The sequence below is a fragment of the Ischnura elegans genome, chromosome 3 (assembly GCF_921293095.1).
Source record: "Ischnura elegans chromosome 3, ioIscEleg1.1, whole genome shotgun sequence".
NCBI classification, from domain to species: Eukaryota; Metazoa; Arthropoda; class Insecta; order Odonata; family Coenagrionidae; genus Ischnura; species Ischnura elegans.
This window is the reverse complement of record NC_060248.1, coordinates 108,352,626-108,377,941: the sequence shown is the minus strand read 5'-3', so window position 1 is coordinate 108,377,941 and position 25,316 is coordinate 108,352,626. Positions and strand designations below refer to the sequence as shown.

At 39.4% G+C, this 25,316-nt stretch overlaps 2 protein-coding genes across 3 annotated transcripts in view; one reads left to right on the top strand and one right to left on the bottom strand.

Annotated features, from left to right (window-relative positions):
* The window catches only part of LOC124156343 (ectonucleoside triphosphate diphosphohydrolase 1-like), a 110,141-nt gene that overhangs the window by 39,495 nt on the left and 45,330 nt on the right, over positions 1-25,316 (bottom strand). The window lies entirely within an intron of this gene.
* On the top strand, positions 126-16,973 carry LOC124156347 (phenoloxidase-activating factor 2-like). Its single transcript, XM_046530852.1, has 6 exons — positions 126-288; positions 10,364-10,522; positions 12,271-12,594; positions 13,169-13,440; positions 15,028-15,191; positions 16,639-16,973. The coding sequence occupies exons 2-6, from the start codon at positions 10,365-10,367 to the stop codon at positions 16,834-16,836; spliced, it is 1,116 nt and encodes a 371-aa protein (XP_046386808.1). The 5' UTR covers positions 126-288; position 10,364; the 3' UTR covers positions 16,837-16,973.

Sequence of the window (25,316 nt, the reverse complement as noted above, 5' to 3'; positions counted from 1 at the left end):
ACGCCCCCCACCCCTCCCACCCACAGCGGAGAGGGCAAAGGTCCAGAGAATCTTCAGCGAGGAGAGCCTTCCACGACGCGGAGCGATTGGAGAGGAAAACGCGAACGCCGACCAATGGCAGAAGAGGGGATTTAGGAGTCAACCTCAACCCGACTGAACTGTCGAGAAGAACCCCGGGAGTAGCTCAGGAGAACTCGACCAGGAAGGAAGTTCTCCGCCGCAAGCTCTCACGGACAAGACTCTTGGGCAGGAAGGAGGTTCAGACACGCTGCCGACAACCGCAAGCAGGTAAAATTAAAAGCCATCCACGACACGAATCGTTCAACCATCTAACTTTTCGAGAGTAACCCAACAATTAACCCATTATAACCCAATGTTGCGTCTAAGTAACATAAAAAATTATACATTTTGAGCTCTATTCAGGAAATATATTAACTACGCGTTCCTTTTTGCGATGTAAAGTTTAATGGCGAAGTATTTAGCTGCCACAATAATTATAATTGAATAGAAAATTTTCTTATTTTTCAAATGAGTTCTCCCAGAAGCAGCTCTGGGTTAGAATGGGTTAAGGAAGTGCCAAGCCCTCTGGCTCATGAGTGCGATTCTATATTGGAATAACTAAACGTGGAATGGAAATTTTCAATCCTTCTGTTGGATGAGCATAGATCGTTATATCGTCGTAGATTTCCAGTAAAAAAGAAAATAAAAACTACAGCTGATGGCTATTTTTTTAAACGAAATATAAACTCTAATATCACATGACTTTCATTATATACAACGTCATCAGACCATCCTTATACCATCCACGGCATGAACTGCTCAACCATTTAAATCTTCGGGAATAACTTAACGTTTAAGAAGATGTCAAAAACCTCCAGGCGCATCATTGTAGTTCGATTCCATAATTAGGGAATATCTCAACTTTTAAGAAAATATACACCATATAACTGCGATTCGATATCATTCCCAAAAATCTCCTTCAAACTCAATGAAATCCGTATAAGTTACTTGATAAGAGGCGCAGGAAACAATTGCTTTATCATAGCCTATGTAATCTTCCATAGCCATTTTGGACAGGCTAAGGCAGAGTCGCAAGTCTGGAGAGGAAAACCATTACGAAAAGGATAGTTAACGTCTGCACTTGAACTTCAAAATAGACGATTAAAAGCTTCTTTCGATGCAATCAAATGACAGCTGGCGCATTAAAATCCGTACCGCAAATTGCAACCCAGGCTTTTCGCTATAAATCAATTAATAAACTTTTTCGCAAAATTTTACAGACGTGCTGTTAATTTTGATTTAAGTACGGGTATTGGTTTAAATTAATTAAAACTAGAAATATTTCAGGCTACACAATTTATGATAATTCTTCAAAACATAATTAATTTTTTTTGACGCAATTTTACTTTCCGTGAATGGTAAAATAAAATTTCAATGAAACTACTGAAAAATAATAACAAATAGGCTAGGAATTCCATTCATCATTCCTAACTGGACGAAGTCGCACACTCGCAAAGTAAGAATACTCACAGAAACGCGTCCAATTTCACGGAAAGCGATAACAACGCCTTAATCGATCATAAGCGTGCTTCCCACCAAACCTCCGAAGTGCTAAGTATCCAGAGTTAGAGGAAGGTTGAGCAACGCAGTGCTTATGATTCAACGTAGCCTCGAGCTATCAAGTTATGCGGGAACGCGGTTGACCATATACGCGATTGTCGGTTTCAGGGGTAAGTGGGTAATTTGGTCGTTTATATGCATGCACATCTCTTTCTCAGTGCGCGCGTGAATAAAATCCAGGAATTGTTTTGAATTGAATATCCGCGCATGGTATGGAGAATTAAGCCCCAAATGCGACATGTTGAGCACGCAATAAAGGTTTCACAGAACAACAAAATTACGATTTCTTCATACGGTAGGTATCATAAAATAACTTTCAAAGTTATGTGCATCTACATAATACCCTACGAGCCACCTCTAGGGAGTTTGGCAGGGGGTGATCAATCACCAGCATGCAATTGGATTCCCATAAGTTATAATGGAAATGATGGTTTGAATCCCAATTCCCCAATGGATTGAATTGCATTGTAAAAATTTCAATTACATTTTACTCCATTTCTCACGCAAAACTTTTCGGAAAAAATTGGACGCTCCACGAAAATTTATGCAGGGAGCCTAAGATTTTGTTAGTTCCCATTTAATTCCATAAATACTCTTTACAAAAAAAAAGATTTTGAAGTTGATTATTATCTCTCGGGATGCTAACCCTATCACTGACTACATGGCATAGGTTTCGATCGCTCAGAAAGCTGTCGCTGAATGGGTGTGGCTGTGATACGAAGAAGAGACAGCGGACCAAGTTGTCGAAACGTCATTTACGCTGCCATTATTATCCCAAGAGAACTTCATAAATTAAGTCCACCAGAAAAGCATCAAGTCATATTAAAACTTCTTTCCGAGCGCGAATATCGAAATGGGACCATTCCCTCAAAAATTCAAGGCGAAACTTTGCGCTACGGCTAGGAGTAACGAGAAAAGTTCGACGAATGGGGAATATGAGTGAACTAGTAGAATCATAAAAAAGATTTCAATACCTGGGTTCAAAAGGCTTTTTAAATATTTATACAACAACGGCATAACTTTCGTCGTAACTTTAATGAATGCTTGAATGAAATTAAGATTTCCACATAAAAACTTGTCATCGTACAAGAAATGCGGCAAGAGTGTGCGGAGGGAGCAGTAAAAATTACGCAATAACAAAGAAATTTCTTTAAATGTTAAACTATTAACGTATTTAAGAGTTATGAAATAATTATGATAAGGGGGAAAACACACCAACTAATCGACATAGCTAATGTTATTCGTGAGGAAATTTCCATAATGAATCACATAAGATTAAAAAACAAGCGATGAGATCGTAACAAAAAAAGACGATAACTTAACGGGAGCAAAATGCACGTCGATAAAAAAACTTGGGCGGCAGTTAATGACCAGCTAATGTCTTTGACCCGGGTCAATGCGGACGTTTAAAAAAAAACATGCATTCTGTTAGCCAATCTATCGACTCAAATGACACTTAGATTGACCTCTTTTAGGCCCAGTAAAGTCAATCACGTAACCACTACAATGGTTTCAATTTTAAGCAGAAAAAATTCTCTTGTTAAGAGCGTTTCTACGTAACTGTCATACTAGGGTTCAAAAATTCAATTTGAGGTAAATGGACCGTTCAAAGTCCTGACATGGTGTAAATATTCCAAATTTTAATAATCCGTACCTGTTTCTCCCCATACTCCAACCATTTTTTACGAAAACGCCGCAGAATTGAGCTCTCGTATCACATGAGCAAATGATTCCGTTTACAGAGCCATTATATTACTGAAGATTTCGCAACTAAGATAAGATTTTTCTATGAAAATTTACAGTTAACCATTCTCCCCAATCATGACTGTGTCTTACCAATCCATTTCATCAATACTTGAAAGCCACATGGTCATGCAGAGGAGTGTAACGCAACAGTGCGTCGTTTTGGTGTCAGTCAGTGACGATTGACATACATTTTTTTCCGCTGACCAAAATCGAGGGATGCGGGAGATAAATCGTTTCGTATCCAAATCAAGTCCATCCCAAGGATGAAAGATCAGAATGAAAAAATTCCCCAGCATTCACCGTTTTTGTTCCTGAGGGCCGTCACTGACTGACATTTTAACCTGTGGTATTGCTCAAGTTTCAAATTTTGGTGCGTGCGCTTCATTGGCCCCGACTGGTACACTAAATTCGTGGCATAATATGTTCCTCGAGTAATAATGTTATACCAGTTTTATTTTTCTTGGTAAATTGTTTGTTTATGCAGCGGAATATTTTATTTTTTTGCCAATTGTTGACTTCGGCATGCCGCGTATCACCGTCACCTTCATTGTCGTCGCGTCGCTTCGGTACGTTTGTTGTGAAAGCGGGACATAGGAGCAGAATGATTGTTGAGATCTGAAATACTTAATTGTAACATATGTCAGGATTTATTAAGATGGCAAAGACGGGAGCAGAGAGACAGCGCGAGCATCGTGAGAGGAAAAAGTAAAGAGGTGAACGCGAGGAATTAAACAGGAAGAATAGAGAGCGGCAATGAAGTCGTAACAGATCATGGAAAGGGTGGTGTTGATGTAGTTGGGGGCAAAGGCAAAAACATGACCTGGGAAGCTTTTAAGTCGGGTTCTCCTGTAATAAATGCAGTATGAGTGTGTAATTAAAACAGCATGAAAATAAAATTTGCAGAGATCCCTGTACACGGCATTTCAGCCTCCAATGAAATGCTGGACTAACAGTGGCACGGCATTTCACCCATTCGGAACACACTCTTTGTTCACCATGTGGAGTTAGTTGCTATAAATATAATTAAGATGTCTCCTTACGCAATAGATCATAGTGCTAGGAGTACTCACCATTTTAAGCGAGAATATAGAAATCGAAGCAAAATTACTGGATAAAATACATACTATGTGCTTATGTTTTAGTGGGGTAGCCAGGAATTTCGTTCAGGGGGGGTCTAACACAGGGGGAAAATGTTTTAAAAACAGGGTACTAGGTAGAGGGTTCTAAACTAATTTTAACACTTTTTTTTTAAGGAAAATAATTGTGTTTTTCTTTTGTGAAAATAATTTCGGGGGGTGGGGGGTCCGGACCCCCTGGACATACCCCTGGCTATGCAACTGTATTGTTTCTTTTAAATAAATTTCTGTGTTCAATATACATATATTTTACAATGCTCATTCCATGAAAAAGAAAAGTTAACATGCATCAAATCACATGTGTCAGTCAGTGACAATTCCCGTCAGTCAGTGACGCTCCATTTTTATGGCCAAAGAGAGGAAACCATTACTTACACAAAGTCACGATTTTGTATACGTTTGGGCAACACTTAGAACTATTTTACGTATTTCGTGGATTTTCTTTATCTTGCATAATTTCAGAGCAATACGAAGAAATGTGACAACGTCACAAAACGGAGTTTCATTTTTGTCAGTCAGTGACGACGACTTTGAAGTTTAAAATCTCCGGTTCTACTGGGGTCACAGGGTGGTACCATAGCCAGTGTATGCTTTCACTAACTTTTTTTTGGTGTAATCCTCCAGAAAGTTCCTAAATTGATTTGTATTAAGTCAAAGGGGAAATACATGAACAAAAACAGGGTGTAACGGTCAGTCAGTGACGCGTAGAAACGCTCTTAAGCATTCGACATGATTGACTTGAGGGTACTAGGTTCAGATCCCTTTTCGTAAAGGTTCTTTCTAACTCAATCCCATTCCAACGATGTCAAGTTCGAGTTGCTCAGATCCATAGTCATTTTGATCCTTGAGGACTAAGATTTCCGTAAAAATGTGTGTATGGATGTTTCGCTCAATCCTGAGGTTGAGTATTGGAGTTAAGCAATTTAAAGCTGACTTTTTTTAACATTAAAAATTAAGAAACTGTAGTAAATATATGGAAATTAAGCTATACGTTTTATTCCAACATTAGGCTTTAAAATGGATCAATAAGCATCGCTCTCTACAGATACGGGCAGAAATATAAGCAATATTATGTTTCAGGACACGTTTTAACACAAGTAAAACTCGTATCTAACGTATTTGGTTAAAAACGACTATTGGTTGCTTGGGATGAAGCTAATTTAGATCTATGCACAAATCAGGAGCAAAATCCAAGAAAATAAAATTGTTTGACTGCTTTCAATTATTAGTTACATCGATGAGAATTGGCCAAATCCCGATCACTAACGAGAATTTCTTTGACATGGTGAATCATTCAAGAAGCAGAATAACTTCGGAATATTGGACACCGAGATTGAGTTAGGCATAAGACTTCCCCCAAGGGCCGAAAAGTAAGAGAGTGTCTGTAAAGTGGAAAAGAAAACATCTCATAGCTATAAAAAAAACCGTTGGTAAACAACTCCATATTTGTGCAGGTCAATGACACCGAATAGTCCCACTTGTCATATCAAAGTTTTCAAATTTTTTAAATGGCTATTTAATGGCTACTAAACATTCTTTATCAGAAGTTCGGGAGGACATCGCAGGAGGCCTAAGTTAAGATACTCAACAGAAACTTGCCTAAATTGAGAGGGTGGATTCCATATGCTACATCATTAGCTTAGTATTAGGTGAGTTCCACCAAGATCTGATAAACCATCCCCTTGAGTTGACTACTAAGATCAAGAAATGCCGTTTTATTTAAATGGAATCTGGCATATAAAAATAATGACGCATCAACGACAAAAACCATTTACCTTCAAGGAATTGGTAAAAGATCTACGATCATTATTGATATATGAAGTAGTCTTCGTACTCGTACTATATGAACGAACCTTCATTCCGAACTAAAGTAAACTCATTTGATACATGGTTCTAAAGAAAACCCATCGAAAAGGGGCAAAGATTATGATAAGCGAAATTGTTTATCTCCAAAAAATTATTTCTTAAGAACGCAATTCTCAATGCTGTATTCTTACGGATCCTGTGCTTCTGCACTTTAGTTTTAAACGGACGCGACGCGCGATTGCACACATTTTGTGCCTAGAACTCTCATGGAAATAATGGAGTCAAGGGGATTTGTAAGGCCTACACTGAGTCACCTATAATCCTAATGACTTATGACGGCTCATAGAAATTCGTGCTGATAGTCCGAAAGATTCACAAGTATTCTAAAGAGACTACAGCGGTGGGTCTCAAGGAGTTATGACTGATTACAGTCCAAAGGGATGCTTAAAATTAATTTTTGAAATTAACAAATATGAAATAATTTAAAAATTCCCCCTTAAAGGAAATATAAAATTCATATATGCAAGCTAAGTAAAATTATTCCATAAAATGATCAAATAATTTCACGAATCACCTACATTCAAATTAAATTTATGATTGTTAAAAACAATAATTAAGCTATTTGATACAAACGAGAACCATGTCCTGGTTATTAGAATAATGTTACACTCGTAGCAAAACAAAAAACCCAACGAGGTACAAGAATCTATTATTAATAAGAAATAAATTAGAATGTTTTGGAACAAAACCCTATGGTAAAATAAAATAGTTCACTCAGCATTATTTTAATTGATAAAAATAACCTAAAATGATCCCTTAGCCCGGTGAAATGGAAAGGGCTCGGAACATTAGAGATCCTTCATTAATAATTCAAACAATAAAAAATCAGATAAATTGTAATGACCACGAGATGCGTAATACTGTATGCCTCTATTTTATTAATGTAAAAACGTACCGTACTTGTAAGTGGCGGCTGATCTTGGCCGGGTCGAATTCCGTATTTTTATCGTAGATAAAAAAGACTCCACGGGCCTGATCAGGAGGGCCTCGCAGGCTGCATCTAGTTTGCGATTAATAGTTTGGATACCCCTGCATTAGAACATAGAATTCTTCAGTTCACACGTTTCCTCACTAACCGGTGGGTGCATTCACTGATGAGGCAACAATTATTTACTGAACGAATTAAGAGGGATATAAATTTGTACTGTGTATAATAAATCAAAAGGTTCACAATTGGGATATGACTAGGTTATTTGAGAATGTTACAAAAAACTCTCTGTTCTCATGTGATGTGCTGATTGCCTAAGAACATTCTCTGAACAGGAGACCGGTAAAGACATTCCCACAGTCCAAATTTTCACAGAACTTTAAACGGATTCCGCCTACAACTAAGATTAACGCATGATTAACATCTTCAAACAGCTACCATCTGGCGGGCAGAGCAGGTATTAGCTTCGAAATTCCATAATGAAGTCCAGAGCGGCAATAGGAAGCAAAAACAAATTTCCACCACTGCTAGCAGCGGTGAGCTGGGATCATTAGGGATCCCATCAACCAAATAATTTGGAGTAATAATAGCAATAATAATAATCAAATAGGAAAGGATAATTTGGGAAAGAATATAAAAGATTACCACCAGTGATAGTGAAAAAGAAAGGGGTCGATCAAATCCTTAATTAAGCTATGAAATGTTTGCTTAGCTGGCAAATTAAAACCTCCAGGTAGACTGGCACTAATTGGTACAAAGTAAAGAGAATCGAACGAAAATTTTCAAGCGCGCCAAAACGCGACGGCTAACTATGAATGCTGGGAAAAGCCCGTGTGACGCCATTCTGGTTCCCGCTGCCACTGTGTGAGGCCACCTTGGTGCGGGGCAATGAACGCCGCTACGATGCAGGCTGCTAGCAGGTATTAAATAAGGATTATTAATACCTTATCAAACGAAGGAAACTTTCTGACCACAGGCAATTTTAATAGGTGAACATTAAGAAATGTTTCCCTGAGCTCCGTGCCACATTCATGCATTGGTAATCTCAGACGATGTAAAGCGCCTGACTACTCGTATAGCACCTAGGTCCTTGTGACGTCACGTGGAGAGGCATCGCATGGGCGCCAATCTGGCCTTTTTCAAATGAGGTTAAAATTGACCATCAATCATTCGCCTAAACTGGGATTTCTAAATCCAATTAATTTGTACATTATGAATACACTAATGGTGGGTAACGAATCGCAATCAATGCCTTTCGTTTCTTTTGATGAAGGAAACTACCCTATTGCAAGTGAGGCACAAAATCAAATTTCTCCGCTGCAAAGCGCGCGATTGTGGTCGCGCGGACATCTCGCGCGTTGAAGTCTCTCCCTGCTCCCTTTCCCTCTCGTTCAATGTCGCGCGGATGAAAACGAAGGTGAAGAGAGGGCCCTTGACCTAAATAAAACGGGCAAAGACTGGGGGCTTCCCCATTGTGAATCGCGGAGCAGAGAAGGAGAGAAAGCCAGGGGGCGCTAGAGGTTCTCCTTCCCATCTCTCTCATTTCATCGACGGTCTCGCTTCACGCGCCGATCCGGGGTTTCCCCGTCACTCCATCCGCTAATAAGCCATTAAGAGGCTTCCCCGCTTAACCTTGTATTCCAGTAGCGACCTCTCACTGGCGCACACCACCATACGCGCTCATTGCAAACATGCCCAATTCGCGGCGGCAATTTAATCACGAAGCGCGGACCGCCTGGCCTGGCTGCGGTTCCGGGAAAGGGTTGGGCGAGACGTGCACTGGGGGTTGCATAACATTCAGGCGTCGCCGGACCTTGTACGGCCACCGCAGCGAGGTGAGTTTTTTTCCCATGAATACTGAGAAAAAAATGGGATGACATCAGACGCCGCATGTGCACAAAACATTTCCTCGCACAGAAATAAAATTTCCAGGGAAAACCAAGAAAATAATTGTGAATAGCAGGCTTCTGTTAAAAAAAGTAGAAAGAAATTAAGAAAAAAGATAGCACCGCAGTTGAGACTTGATCTTGGAACCTTGGAATGGGATTAGAACACCAAAGTCTCTGTACCATGGTAAACTATATACTGTAAATACAGTTCGGGAGTGCGATGTCATTAGCGGGGACCGTGTTCACATTTGGACTGCTACTGGTACCGAGTGGAGCCTCCTATAGTAATATAAACACTATGGTTTTTCCTATCACGCACCACGCTATGATTAGCAATGTTTAAGCAGCTGGAATAAATGATAGAAACTCATCTCTTCTGCTACATTATCATTAGAAAACAGGAATAGGTTACTAAACTTTAGAATTACATAAGATTGGAAAAGAGATTTTAAATGAGTAATGAATGAAGTCTTTCGACAAACAAGACAGCTATTTTCAGCCTTTGACGTACGAAAAGTGCTATCAGTCGAGGTACAAAGCATAAAAATAAGCCTCAGGGTGGAATAAGCCATCGACTTGCCTTCATTCATACGTTTTGTTAAAAACTAAAGAATTCTATAATAAAATACCAAAGCATGGTAATGAAAGGCTTACGCAAAGTAGACTCGAGGCCAAAAATACGTGAAATTCGATGCGGAAGATGGATCAGGACCCATGAAATTCCGAAAACAAAGGATTAAACAACTGCGAGAAATTATGCAACGGAGAAAATGAGCAAACATGCAACCCTTCGTTGATATTTTCTTGGAAACTCGTCGATAGCTTTACTGCACCTCTCAAGTGTAAAACAAAGGAAAAGGGAAAATATATGGTCACAGCCATCAAGCTCACACTCCTCGGTCTTTATTATTCTCAAGACGTCTTTCGATTAAAAAGCAAACAAAACACACCTCATTGGCAAAAGGAAAAACGTGCGTCCTCGTGTGTACAAGTTTGAGATGGTAAGCAGAATTTTCCAATTATGCAAGAGCACGTTTCTGTAATCCAACAGCAGGGAAAGTAAGCAAAAACCTTTTCTCTTTGAGCCGAACATTTAAAGGTGGATATTTCCCCATCCTTGGATCTAAGCGGAAAAGAGTCTCAAACTGACAAGATTCATCCCATTTTTCTGTCCTCAGAATGAAGATTTGGGCGTTCGCGTTCGCCGTGGTGCTCGTGGCACACGGAGCGGTTGCCGAGGACGAAGTGACGGACGATGAGAACTGCGAGTGTGTGCCATACTACCTCTGCGCCAACGGATCCATCATCGACGACGGAACCACGCTCATCGACATCAGGTGAGTAGACATGGGTCGCGATCGACACGCGCGATCCAGATACAATGGGGCGGAAATTACGAGAGGTGATTTTGGCGATTTTTTTAACCCACCCTCCCTCCTTCATGAGATATCGTGAGATTTGGCTCGACCGCCTCCTCTAATCTCACGTGAGATTGTTATAAATGCGTCTTATCAGTTAAAATACATTAATATATGCTTCATTGCGTAGGATTTATGAAAAAAACTATTTTAATTATTGTATTTAAGATTAGTTAATGCTAGTGTTTAAGATTACTAAGATCGCAATTTTACACTGTTTCTTGCGGATAAAAATTATGTGATACTTGACAAGATACCCTTTCCCCCGTGAGATTGGGTGAGAATCGCCTCGACCCCCGCAGCCCCCCTAAACGCCTCACGTAATTAATGGATGCCCCATAATGTATGATCGATTGATGAACGAGATCACTCCGGAGAACGACGCTATCTTTTTTGGCCGATCGCGGTTTCGGTGTTCAGAAAGAAAATTTTCAAATATCCAAATTCCGATAGCTTAGTCAATCTCTCTGAATCAACAGCTCGTAATGAAAAGCGACCGGTATAACTCCGGTCACTATCAAGCTCCTCCTGGAGAGATTTCATCTTTTTTTATTTGGTCTCATCATAATATGAAGCAAACCATTCCATAATTTGCGTCCACGAAGTGGGTCGTCGATGTATTTCATTAAATTGTAAACTGTGGGAGATAATTACGTATTTCTGAAATCAGAAATATCCTCCCGATGCCGGTTCGTCATTCGCAACTGAATTCGGTCAGCCATTCGCGATAGAAGTCTGTTTTCGGTCAATCGCGATCGAAGCCCGTTTCCGTCGTTCGTGATCGAGAGTAAGGTTTCCAGCCAATCACAATCGAAAACGGTCGCTAGCGAATGTAATTCTCAATCATATGCGACACCTCTGTTTATCGTGTATTTTGTTTCAATTACGGCATTCAGAGACTAGGGATTGAGTTTTATTAATAAAATACCATAGGAGTCATTTTATTTTAATCATAATCTCCTTCAATGTTCATGTATCTTCTCAGAATTTCCATTATTTGCATATGTTCATCATTTGGTGTCAAAAGTGTTAAATAATCATAGTGACCGATATTGGCCGCGATGGACATTAGTAGTGACCTAAAATCGACCATTCGCCATTGATTCAGTCATTTGAATGGTAAACGGTGGTAGACATCACTGTTATGACTGACCTAGCCGATCACTACAAGTGTGGTCTCAAACTGAAGGTCGTGCGTTCAAATCCCTCCCTGATTGATAATCTCTTTCCCAGAGTATTGATGCTTATGCACGACCAAATGAGTTGTAAGCGATGAATAAATATACTTCGCTCGATAAAAGAAGGAATAATTTAATTCAACATTATCTTATATAAATTTCAGATACAATATTAGTATACTTAGGGGAAATATTCGAATTAAGAAATTCGATCACGAATTTCATTGTACGCAACGACTCCTGAAAATTACAAATGTTTTACACCATGCAGCATTTACCTCCACTATGAATGTCAGACTGATTAAGAAATACCACAACGATGCTTCCCTTCAATTCAGAAGCGATCTCAAAGCCGTCCGTGCCTTTCCTCTTGTTAACGCAAAACCATTCAGGATCGCTATTTTAGGTATTATATTTATAACTTCACAATATTAGGAATGGCCAAACGTTTTTACTTTTATTTTTAATACTCTTTCTCTTCGTCGACAGAGTGAGGACTTGCGACAACTACTTGGACGTGTGCTGCTCAACGCCACCGCTGGAGGTTGCCAGCACCCCACATCCTCCGCCCGTGGATCATAAGGCGGGATGCGGGCTCCGCAACCCAGAGGGCGTGGGATTCCGCATCACGGGCGCCGTGGACAACGAGGCGCAGTTCGGGGAGTTCCCGTGGATGGTGGCCGTGATGAGGGTTGAGATGGTGGACCCGCCCGAGGGAGAAGAGGTGTCCACGCAGTCACTGAACGTGTACCAGTGCGGAGGGTCCCTCATCCACCCACAGGTGGTGCTCACCGGAGCACACTGCGTCGCAGGGTAAGTTTCTCCACAGTTGAAAAGCATCATCATCATCAAGTACGTCATCATCATTAACCTTAATATTCTTTTGTCGCAGTTCTCCACTCAATTCTCCCATCGTCTCATCTTTTAACACATGCTTAACTCTTCCGTAAAGCCTAAATCACGCGATCATTTTCTCCTTCCCTCGGAGTAATAGTGTCTCCAGTGATAGGTTTTCAGGGGCCGTAATAATGATCGCTCGGCGAATCATTTTCTGAATCCCACGGACATTCCCTTTTCCCATCACTTTTTTTCCGTCACTTTCCGTACTTACTCATACCATTAGATTAAATTCAAAGCGATAGTTCCGATAAGTGACCGGTCAAACTGACAGGTCGCTCGTCGATTCACCAGCGTTTTAAAATACCGCAACATACTGACTGGTGTGCAACCATAGAGGTTTCGGCAGAAAATTTGTACTTTAATAGGTCGGCTGGACACGGCCAATGTTGTTCTCACCTTATGGCCATTGCGCAGCCATATTGAGAGCCCTACTAATATCACACTGATTTGAAACTTTTTTCTCCAATTTCTCCCTCGGGGGGTACAGGAAGGAAAATCTCCACCTTAAGGTGAGGGCAGGAGAGTGGGACACACAGACCAAGAACGAGATCTACGGCTTCCAAGATAGAGACGTGGTCCGCATGGTCGTCCACGAGCAATTCAGGGAAGGTAACCTCTTCAACGACGTGGCTCTCCTCTTCCTCTCGGAGCCGCTCGACCCCGCAGAGAACGTCGGCTTCGCCTGCGTGCCTCCCCAAGGATACCTGCCTCCTCCCGGAACGAGGTGCTTCGCCACAGGGTGGGGAAAAGACGTCTTCGGTAAGTTATTCCAGTCAGGAGGACGAGTCCACTCGAGCAAGTTCTCTTTGAATGATGCGAATGCCTAATCCACCCATCCATTAGTCGGAGGAATAAGTGAATTGCTGATCTGCGATAGAGTGAACGCCTTAATTCGACGATACTTCAAAAAAAAGAGAAAACAAGGAAGTCTCCATAAATAACATCATGAGATCTTGAGCCAAGGGGACTTCATACAGGAGACCCATTCCAACTCATAGAAGACTGATTTCTTTTGCCAATTCGGTCGCATTTTAATCAGTAATCAAATATGTCAGCGGTGCGGTGATTAGTGCAATGCGATCCACTTTTTTTATATTTTTCAGTATAATGTTTGTAATTGAGAGGAATGATATTGAGCTTTTATGAATTTGATAGATCATATCATCATTTATCTAAATTTCTGTTAACATCCCTGACAATACCTTATTTCACCGTGAAACTCTTTGTCCGTCAGCGACGCGAGAGGCGACTTCTGTAAACCCATCTGAATGCGCGGAGGTTGACAACACATTTAAGAGGCCGACTTGAGGATCCTCTTTTGTAATATTCGTGGCTTGAGCGATCGGTCCGTTCCATCAACCTTTCCAACATGTGATTACTCGGAGTGTTGACTCTTTTCCTCAGATAACTCTACCTCGAATAACTGTGGCGTGAATTCTCCAGAGCCACAAATATTTGCCATTTAGTTCGCCATATTTTGTTGAATCGGAAAACGATGCACATGCCACTTTCAAGAAGGTTACAAAGTACATTCTTCCGATTTTATTGCAACGATTGCAAGACACAACAGATACTTTACGTGCTATAATTTCCGGAAATTACATTTTATTCGAATTTTGAAACAGGCTCTTGTAGCAGTAATTTTCGAACAAAAAGAGAAATGCAGATTACTGCCAGAATATATAATAATTTTGAAAGAAAAGGCGATTAAGAGTTATTTAAATTATAAAAATAAAATTTTTCCACGTCACCACCCTAATTTTAGAGCAATTAGCAAATGAACGCAGGGAAATCAAATCACGGTAGCTACATGTGAATGGCCATGCGGTCGGCTCAGCTAGCACAGCATAAAATTAAAATTATGAGGATTTTTTATTATCCACATTTTGTTTTCTGTTTTTAATACATCGCATTTGTTTTGGATCACGCAGTCGCGAACCTACCTCCTTAATAATCCCTATTTCGTATGAAATCGTTTCAGGCTTGAAGTGGTGGAAATGCGATATATCCATAATAGAATATAAACGTCAATAGTAATTTCTACAATTTAATATAACTCCACTACCTACCACAGTTTCGACACTCTCATGTCATTTTCAAGGTAAATGAAATAAAACAGAAAATGACATGGAATGTCGACACCATGGTTGGTCGTGGAGTCATATATTAAAGTGCGGAAACTACTGTTGTTTTGTATATTTTATCATGAAATGCCTATTTCATTTCCACCACATTTAGTCCATCCAATAACATTCTCGGTTTGATTAAGCATTTCAATTTGATTCTGAGAGTGCAACCTAACATTCGCGATCCAAGAATTTCATTTAAATTTACATTGTTTTCCAGGCAAGGAAGGCCAATACCAAGTAATTCTGAAGAAAATTGATCTGCCAATAGTCGCCAATCCCGTGTGCCAGACAGCCCTGAGGAAGACAAGACTTGGCGGACATTTCAGACTCCACCAATCCTTCATGTGCGCAGGAGGAGAACAAGGAAAAGATACGTGCAAGGTAAACTTCAAGGTTGATTCAATCAGGAAAGGGGTGTGAAACTTGAAGGTTTGGATGGAAGATAGAATTAAAGAGTCGATATTAACCATAAAGCTTATGTCATCGCGGCCGGCATTGAATCAGTATAATTTGTAAAAAAAATGATAAAATCATACAGTTTTCATCTCCTATATATAAAAAATGCCGCACGACAGGAATATCAAATCCTACACTCAACAGCATTAAATCACAACCTTGAACGAGAAATGTTCATATTAAAGACCCGCACTGGATGGTATTGGTTATTTCACCGAGGTATAACATTTTTCAGTTTTCTCATTTCGATTTCAAAGTTTACCTCAGCACTACTGTTTGCCAAATAACTTTTATATTTCTTACACAAAAACTAACATAGTTTAATTCTTTTTAACCACCACTATTTTTTAACCAGCGTCATAGCTGGAGGGTATCTATTTCGGGGTTATCGGAAAAATGTTCTACACTCCCGAAAAATGAAAACAACACTCGAAACAGTATTCTTAGTACATCAATGATTTCTTTAAAAAGGTAAAAAAAAAAGCCTCATAAGCTCAGGAGATTTGTGAGGATCTTTATGGGAACTATATTATCGTGTTGATGGACATAGTTTGGCATGCATGGACATGCAGAGAAAGAATGTTTTCTTACAAAAGTTAAAATATAAAGCTATGATCAAATATTATAACCTCAACGTTGACTAAGAGAATCGCTCACAAGTTTTCCCTAAGAATACCGGTAAAAGATAAATCGTCTCGGTTCTCCCACCGGGTGTAGGACGGGTAACGAATTTTCCAATGCACGGTCTGCCATCATCTTTACCCGAACAATGATTCCCTCACGGCGATACCCATCAACATGCGCATCCTAACTGAATTCCAAAATGACATGAACGCCAAAGGATCGTATGATGTGACATGAAAAATGTATTATAAAATCCCCTTTTCAATAATATAAGATTCACTTTAAATTCATAAAATTAAATTAACACATTAATATTAAACGTAATACCCCTAGGTAAGTCCCCATAAAAAATCGGGGCGACAACACGTACCGCAACATCACAAATTTAGCAAACAAAAGTTGCAAACACACTCGTTTAGGAAAGGTAGGTACTCACGACGAAGATCGGGAACGACGACACGTTCAATTACTTCACAAATCAAATTTACACACAGATTGCCAACACAATGTATTAAGTACCTCCGGCGAAACATCGGGAGTGACAACGCGTGCAACCAAACGCCACTATTTTCATTAGATTATCCTCCTTTTGTTCATTTTCGCGTCGTCTACCAGAATAGTCGTCTAACAGAATCGTCGTCTACTAGAACTGTCGTCTTCCAGAATTGGCGTCTATTATTGCTCGACTCCCATTGTTTTTTTCCCATCGTCACAGATAGATTGTTACGATATTCTTATCTCATTGCAGGGTGACGGAGGCAGTCCACTGGTGTGCCCTCTCCCCGACCATCCCACGACTTACATCCAATCCGGAATCGTCGCCTGGGGCATTGGATGCGGCGAGAACCTGGTCCCCGGAGTGTACGCCAACGTGGCCCTCTTCAGGAACTGGATCGACGAGCGAATGAGAGAAGCACAACTGGACACAACGTACTACACATACTAGTTTTCAATCGAGAACGGTCACGAACAAACGCGGAGGAGGGAAACGGAGAGTCCTTCGAATCACATCATATTTTCGTAAAACCATCTTGTGAAACCTGTCATGTCACCATTGACAATAAACATTTCTCATACAATTTATATCATGGCAATTATTTTATTCAGCATGTAGGTAAGTCATGCTAGTATTGGATTTTTATTTCAAAACCTCAATTATACCCAGTCCCTTGTTATTATACCAATTATACCCTACCATTTCCTTCTCTCCATCGAAGATTTTTTGATATCTCAATTCAACTGGCAATTTAATACAGCATTGTGACCAGAATCCGGGGTGAGAATGTCCTACACTTCCAAGGCCGGCACACATTCTTCTCATATCATAAGAATGTATCTATTGAAATAAATGTAATACATATTTTTAGAGTTAATACCCGTATTAAATAAACACATGAGAAGTCAAATTTTGTAGCCAATAGCTAGTACAAGCAGCTAGCATGACTCCGATCAAGTATTGCCACGACAATCTAACATAAATCGTCCAAATAAATTTCAGTAAAACTACTCAATACGCCGTCTTCCCATCAATGATAAGTTAGGAACACCTGAAACACCGTATTTAATTACGATCAGGGCTAGATATCCCTAACTGGAATCAACGTTCATTCTATGGTTTAAAACGGACACGACTTGGTGGGAGCTCTTTGTTGATGATTGCATTAACAGTTTCTTTGCGATTTTAAATAGGATTACGCAGATGCCAACGCCGGGTTTCGCTCTATCCTTTATCCTTCCCTCATTCGAGACACCGGAAGCCTGCATTCAATATCCTTATTTGCGTCAATAAGCACACTTCATGATCGTCTTACGAAAAACCAGACGACGAAGAATCATCACTTTTTAACCCCACTTAAAGGAGAAAATTGTTTTACCATTTACGGTATAAGCCAAATCTACTACTACAAGGCGAGTTCCCAAGACAGACTTTAACGTTCCAAGGTGGCGTAGTGGTCCGATCACGAGAGAAATGTACGTACGTAGAGTTTGCACTCAGCGTCGCAGCTTCAATTCATGGCAGTGTCTATTGCTGTAGAAAGATGTACATATTCCGAGCTAATAGGTTAAGTAATTTGTTTTTATCCGAGCAATAAAGGACTCATATTCAACCATATAATTTTTTATTTTTTAACGGCTGGTGTCCTAACCCAGCTACACTCCTATCGAGGCGGCCAGCGGGTTGGTAAGTAGATGCTGATAGCTTCACCATCTCTGTCATCCTACGGTGGCCAGGGCCAATTAAGTCTCCAAGAGTTGAGTGCAAAAATGTACGGTATTTCTCGGGTGACGTGAATTTTCCCTCGAAAATCATTGAAATAACATTCAGCTAATTTTCCAGTCAATGAAAAACATCAGAATTGCCTAAAGCACAACCGATAATACGTTTTCCTTTGAAACGGTACTGCTTATTTGAGTACCCGAAACTCTCTTTCGATACTTACCTTATCCTACTTCGAATGCAACGATGATATGCAATTTCAACGATAATCGGCGATAGAAATCCAAACTTAAGGAGTATTTAATTTATGATGTCACACTTACAACGTATGAAGGCGTCTATTAAGCTGGCAATCAAAAAAATGCAAACTATCAAACTGAGGGGATTTAAAGATGCAATTCTTAAGATGCCACGGCAGGGACGGATATCCTGCAATGATTTCATCGAACGACAACAAAACATGCATCAAGGTAAAATAATGAGGCAATATTTATTAATGAGAGAGAGAGAGAGAAGCTGTAACCAAAATAATTCCTCCATCAAGAGACCACACCGGGAGAAAAATGCGCAACAGCGATATTTAGAGGATTGTCATTGAGGATTCAAGAGGTAAACTGTCCAAACAAATCACACTCATGACGAGGTAACATTAGAGTAAGGTAAACGTCTTCACGTTCGAGACAATGTGACACCATAAGGGGGCATTCATTAAATACGTGACGCGTTTATGAAGGACGAGGGGGTCAAGGCGATTCTCACCCAAACTCACGTGGGGGAGAGGAGGGTCCTGGCAAGTATCACGTAATATTTTTTCCGCAAGAAACAGAGTAAATTACGATTTTAGTAATCTTATATACTAGTCTTAACTAATTTAAAATTAAAATAATTAACCATTCTTTTTTTAATAAATCCAACGCAATGAAGCATAAATTAACGTATTTACACTGAAAAAAACACATTTTGAACAATCTCACATCATATTAGAGGCAGGAGTCGAGCCAGATCGCACGATATCTCAGTAAGAGGGGAGGAGGGAGTCCAAAAATCGCCAAAATCACCTCACGTAACTAATGGACGTCCCCTAAGTATTCGCCGAAACGCTGAAATATTGACAAAACTTATGAGAGCATTTTTTTCACGCAGAAATGCGTCCTTCCTTGTCCCATATAATGCCGCATTCTACCATAGGAAAAATAATTACTACCTACTATAATGAAGGCAAGATACCTATCGAGAGCTGCAGGTCCACACGATACAAGTGACCGCCAGATCTAAAAAGAGGACTAAGGAAGCTTAGACATGGGATTTATTGCGTTAGATCATCCATCAAAATTAATCGCCTATGAGCAAAAAGAAAAGCATAGGAATAACAGAGGACAAAGTTACGCAACGCACTCTCCGGGATGGTCTCATCACAATGCTACATTCAGAATCGTAAAAACCTTAAGGCTGAAAAATTCTCAAGTTCGTATTCGAGAGAAACCAATGAAAGGGTATACACTTGCTATCAATGTTTATTAACTCAACGTTTATAATCAGTGCAGCGTTCCACAACGAAAAAAATTCCGGGACTAGCCAAAGTGGAAACTTTACGGAGTCACCCGCAATGCACAAATTGTGCGAAAATTTCACAGAGAAAAAAAATCATTCGCATTGACCGGGATTCGAACCCGGATCCCCCAATCGAATGGCTCATGTCAGCCGGAAATAAAGTCGGTATCGGTGGGACCGAGGGCACAGGTCATTGATTGTATGGACATCAAATATCTATGAGCTAGTTTAAATATACCGGGACTAGCCACGGTGATAATTTCGTCTTGACCGGGATTCGAACCAGGTAAGCTACCGAGGCATCTTTCACCTCTGTGGAAATTAGTGGACCGGAAATCGGGAGATACCGAGTTCGAATCCCGATGAATGCGAATGATTTTTTTTCTCTGTGAAATTTTCGCACAATTTGTGCATTGCGGGTGACTCCGTCAAGTTTTCACTTTGGCTAGTCCCGGAATATTTCAATTTGTTCATTCTCAGGTCAATTCTTATCTAGCCACAAATCAGTGAAAAAATTCCCAAATATTAATCGCAGCGAACGAAAACAACGTAAATATACATAAGACAGAGTAAGTGGATTTACAACTGAGAGGTAAAAATTGAGCGGAACTCAATTAAGCGACCATCAGCGAATACTGCGGATGAGAAGGTTCATGGAGATGGGGTTTGGTGTCACAGTATATTTATTTCGTAACAATTAACTACAGATTACAGATAGCGTACGACTTCCGCGGAAAGGAGAAAGTAACATCTTATAAACGGGATGCAAGTTCAAAAACTATATCTAACAACCTTAGGTTATTCTAAATATTTAGATTTTTAGCACTTTATTATTATTATCATTATTATTATAGTATAAGTTACAAGTTGGCGATTTGCCAGGTGGTAACAGTTTATATGAAATAAAAAATATAGTAAATGAAAAATAAATCATCAAAATGAAACTAGATAGTGAATATTTAAAATACACATCATCTGCTGTTTGGTTGACCTCTTTTTTATGCATCAAATCTTTGCAACTTACGCTAAAATAAAGTAAATCAAGTTCTCAGCAATGAAGTCAGGCCACGCAAAAAAAGATGTATTTTAAAATCCTTATCTCCAGAAGACAATACATCCGGTTGACCAAATTGCTTACAAGCATTATAAAGTTTGATTAAAATTTTTAAAAAAGGACGAAACGCACAGCTAAAATAAGGAGAATATTGGACATAAGTAGAAATAAACTTGGGGTATTCTGATGAGGAATATTATTGATATGCAATAATCCCAATTCTCAGACGAACGCTTGGAATAAAATTAATTTGAGCCACAGTTATTGAGGATGCTATCCAAAATAGCACCTGTGACGCACAAGTCAAACCACATCAGGTGTCGATTCGAGAAAATCTCTCATATTTATGCTATTTTTTACTAGTATAACTATTACCATGAACATCAGGAATGCGTTTACAGATACACATTTCAGATTCTTTGACAGAAGCAATGTTCACTTCTAACACGTTTAGAAGCAAATCGATCGGGATGCCATTCAGTAATTCGAAATTACAATTTTTGCAATAACTATCCACTGGATTACCCATTACTATTTATCAACAATTTTGGAATATTCAAAATTTTATTTCTAGCTAACCCCCACAAATCGAAAACTCTTCGCAGATATGCACTGAGCAGTAACTTAATGAAGAGAACATGATCGCCACATTAACCTTTTAATATTCCTTCGTATGACAATCGTGGTTCATCAAATGAGAAAACTGGCTATTGAAAAAGACCGATTGGTAGAAACTGTTCGGTCGCGGCAAGAATAATTGGCGCCAAATTAAAATGGTTTCGTAGCGCTCGAAATGGCTTTGGAGCAGCAAGGTAGGGATTGTGGTTAAATTATAATTTCTGTTCTAAATTGATTTGCTATACGTCTACCCCGAGCTGTGTTCGCGACAAATCTGTTAATATCCGAAATATCTATCCGAAATTTCCGCAAACAACCATTCTCAATTAAAAATCCCAGAACGATTGCCGAGGCAAAGGGAAGAAAATGAATTTTGTTGACATTCTAGGAAAAAACTTTCCTCCGAATCAAAAGTGATGAGAATGTAGTAAGCAAATATGTTTCACATAACATTTAATAACAATTTTAATAAAGGTGATACATGCATCATAAACAATCGTCAACAATCTTAAGATTATTTTTGGCAAGCTCTCCACTTAATTCCCCTGTCAGCTAATCTTTTCACACCTAGGTATTTCATTTCATTCACATAAGTACTTCATTGCCTATTCCATATATTTCATCAAATGTCTTTCATTTCAGTTATTTCCATTAACTTGCCCCTCAACAATCGTCTTTTTCAGGTCATCATGTCTCAAGATAAGTTGTTCCTCCCTCTTATTAAGGTTTTCATCAGGTTTCTCTTCTCTCCCCTCTTCTTAGGACTTCCTTATTGCTCATTCGGCCAATCCATTTAACTTTCGTCATTTTTCTGTGTCACCACATTTAGAGTGCCTCGGCCATTGATTTATCCGCAGCAGTCATCGTCCATAGCTCACTGTCATATAGAATCTTACTCCACATATAAGTTCTCATCAATTTTGTCTTTATTTATGCGATTAACTTCCTGCAATAGGCAGATGCTATTTTTTATGGAATATTCTCTACGCCTGAGCTATTCTACTGACATTTGCTTTCTTGCTTCTTCTGTCGCTGGTTATACTGCTTCTCAAGCAACAGAATTCATTCTCCTCTTCCAGTTTTTGTTCATTGTAATAATAGCCTCGACCGCTTGTCTTCTGCTGCATACCAATATCGTAGTTTTCTTCGCATTGATTTTCATCTGATACGAGCCCTTATCCTTCCCATATTTACTAAAATCTTCTTCAGATCATTATGACTCTGCTATCATCGCTATGTACTGGGCAAATCGTAGCATTATTATGTATTCCCCTAGGATTTTCACTCCGGCTGCTTTTTCCTTAATTTCATTCATGGCTTTCACGATGTCAAAGAATAAAATTATGGGAGATAGAGCATATCCTACTAAGATGAATGAAAATAGGGTCTTAGGTCGTTGAGAACTACCATTAATCAGATATTTTCATTGAGATTCATGGTTGAAGTTCGCATTTAGAGCTTAAATACTCAACATGAGACGGCAAAGGAGAGAGAATGTCCTCAATGAAACATTCGGCGAGTGCCACGTTCATTGTGCACGTCCTTCGAAATTACGACTCTACATAATGGCAAACGATAATTGATATATCTTGTAGCCCTTACCCATTGTGGTCACGGTAGTAAGTAAACCTATCACGATTTTCTATTGGCCCAACGCGTAAATTATAAAAAAATCGTATCAGGCCTTTGCCTCGTACAGTCGACTTCGTGCTAGTATTATTATTTATGAAACTTTAAACCCTCCTTGTAAATTAAACGCTGAATACTCCTTATTAACTGCCAGCTGTTACCAAGCCTTTTAATTTTTGTATTTATGCATTTATTTTTATATTTCGTGTTGTGAATATATTCAAGTAGACTAATGTTCCTCTGTTGGGTCTTCATGAATTGTTTGCTACGACTGTTGTTTACGTTGAGTGCACAAGCTCAGGCATGACGACAGAGAGAATGTGGAGGTGAAGAGAGCCATTCTTAAGCGACTTACGAAAGTGCGGTGAAGATTCTGATTTTATGTTCTGTGAAGCAGGCAGAACATTAATTCAGAATCACGTCATCATCTTAAACTTAGAAACTGAAGTTGTTATCGATGACGTCATTTTAACGTAATGTTATCTGTCTGCAGAGTGAAGATATAGCTGTCGTTTTTTTTTCGGAATCGGCCCTAGTGAAGTTCCTTATTTCAGTAGATCCGTCTGTATCTTCGGCCTTGTTAATTATTAAGCCCAACGTCCTTCTTCAACATCGGTTTCATCTCGACTTAATTAAATAAATATATAAACTCGTTACATAAAGTTTACAAAGGGATATGTAAAAATCAAAAACATTTCCTCAGACCGTTCTTTCTGAAATTAAAGATGCCATAAATTTTCACCTTGATTACTTCATGACCAAACCGCTGACTAAATATCTCGTACTAAGTCCTCATAAATTATAACTTCAGACTGATCGAGTACCGGGGAAAATCTATTGATGAAAGAAAAAAAAATATTTTAGGTGAATTTATCCGCAATAAAATAATGCTGGTACCAATGCGAGCGAGTATCCACTTACTGCGTAAAAACGTGCATTGAGCAAATATCACACATAATATCACACTTAATTTTATCTATCAATACGGCAATGGATATTTATAAAACAGGTCATTAGGCTACCATTAAAAAACTTCACTATACGTGATTATCAATTAAAAGTTACTCAACTAATAAATTCCTATTGATTGCTTAGTTCTGTATTACAATCACTACAACATCCACATTGAATGTTCAGTTTTTTTCTTCTAGTTGATAAAAAAACAGGATACCGGAACCACATTTCACTGGCAGGAGCCAAGCATTTCCTCCTCCAAAGGAAACTCGTGGTTAAAGAGCGACCCCGAAAAAATAGTTCTCCTAATCGAAGGGAATTATACCCAATGACTCTACAATACTGGTAGTTTCATTTGACATTAAAGAAAATTAGAGGGCTTAATCAAGTAACTTTTAAGAAGGTACTCAGTGAAAATAGGTTTAATTAAAGTATCAATAATAACTATCACTAGCTAATCGTAAAAATAATAAACAACAATTCAATAAACGGGCCGCAATCAAGTTTACGGCAGGCCGCGGGCTACTGACCCCGCGGTGGTATCAATGCCACAACAATTTCTGTGGATGAGGTAGAGATAAAAAAAACAATATGATCTGAGGTTTCAGGCGAGATGGAGTGGAAACGTGACATAATGAAAAATGAAAAAGCAGGAGCAATTTACACAATTTTAAATTTATTAATACTACCGGTTTCGCTTTACAGCATCATCAGGTACAAATACATCAAGTGCGCTACGTCTTAAATAGGAGAGGCAGGATGGGGGTGGTAAGACGGGAAGGCGGGGGAATCTACCACCCCTATCCTGCCTCTCCTATTTAAGACATAGCGCACTTGATATATTTGTACCTGATGATGCTGTAAAGCGAAACCGGTAGTATTAATAAATTTAAAATTGTGGAAATTGCTCCTGCTTTTTCATTTTTCATGATAAAAAACCACTTTACTGAAATATAAAGCAACATGACTTCGTAAACGTGATCAAAATTGGAGAGAAAAGAGGGATGTCCATCGTCGTGGTCGAATGACCGAATAACCGGGCAAGAATAATCGACATGAGATACCCGATCGCATAAAACCTTGATCATTCCGGATAATCCAAGTTACGCATATCTACAGCAACCCAGCGGCAGTTAGCTTCCATAAATAGCACTATTCGTCAGGCTATGCAAAGAGGCAACGTCGGTAATCGCGGAAAATTCAAAAGAGCCATCCACCGGATGCTCTTCCACACTCCCTTGGGTCCGCTACCTACGCAATAAGCATTGAGAACGAAGTATCAAGGTCAAATGTTCAAAAAGACATCACCTTGGTTTCCTATATTTGGGCAATATAAGACAAACACCGGCGTATCCCGATGATTCAATAACATTCCGGAGATTATCTAAAAATTGCTCTCCAG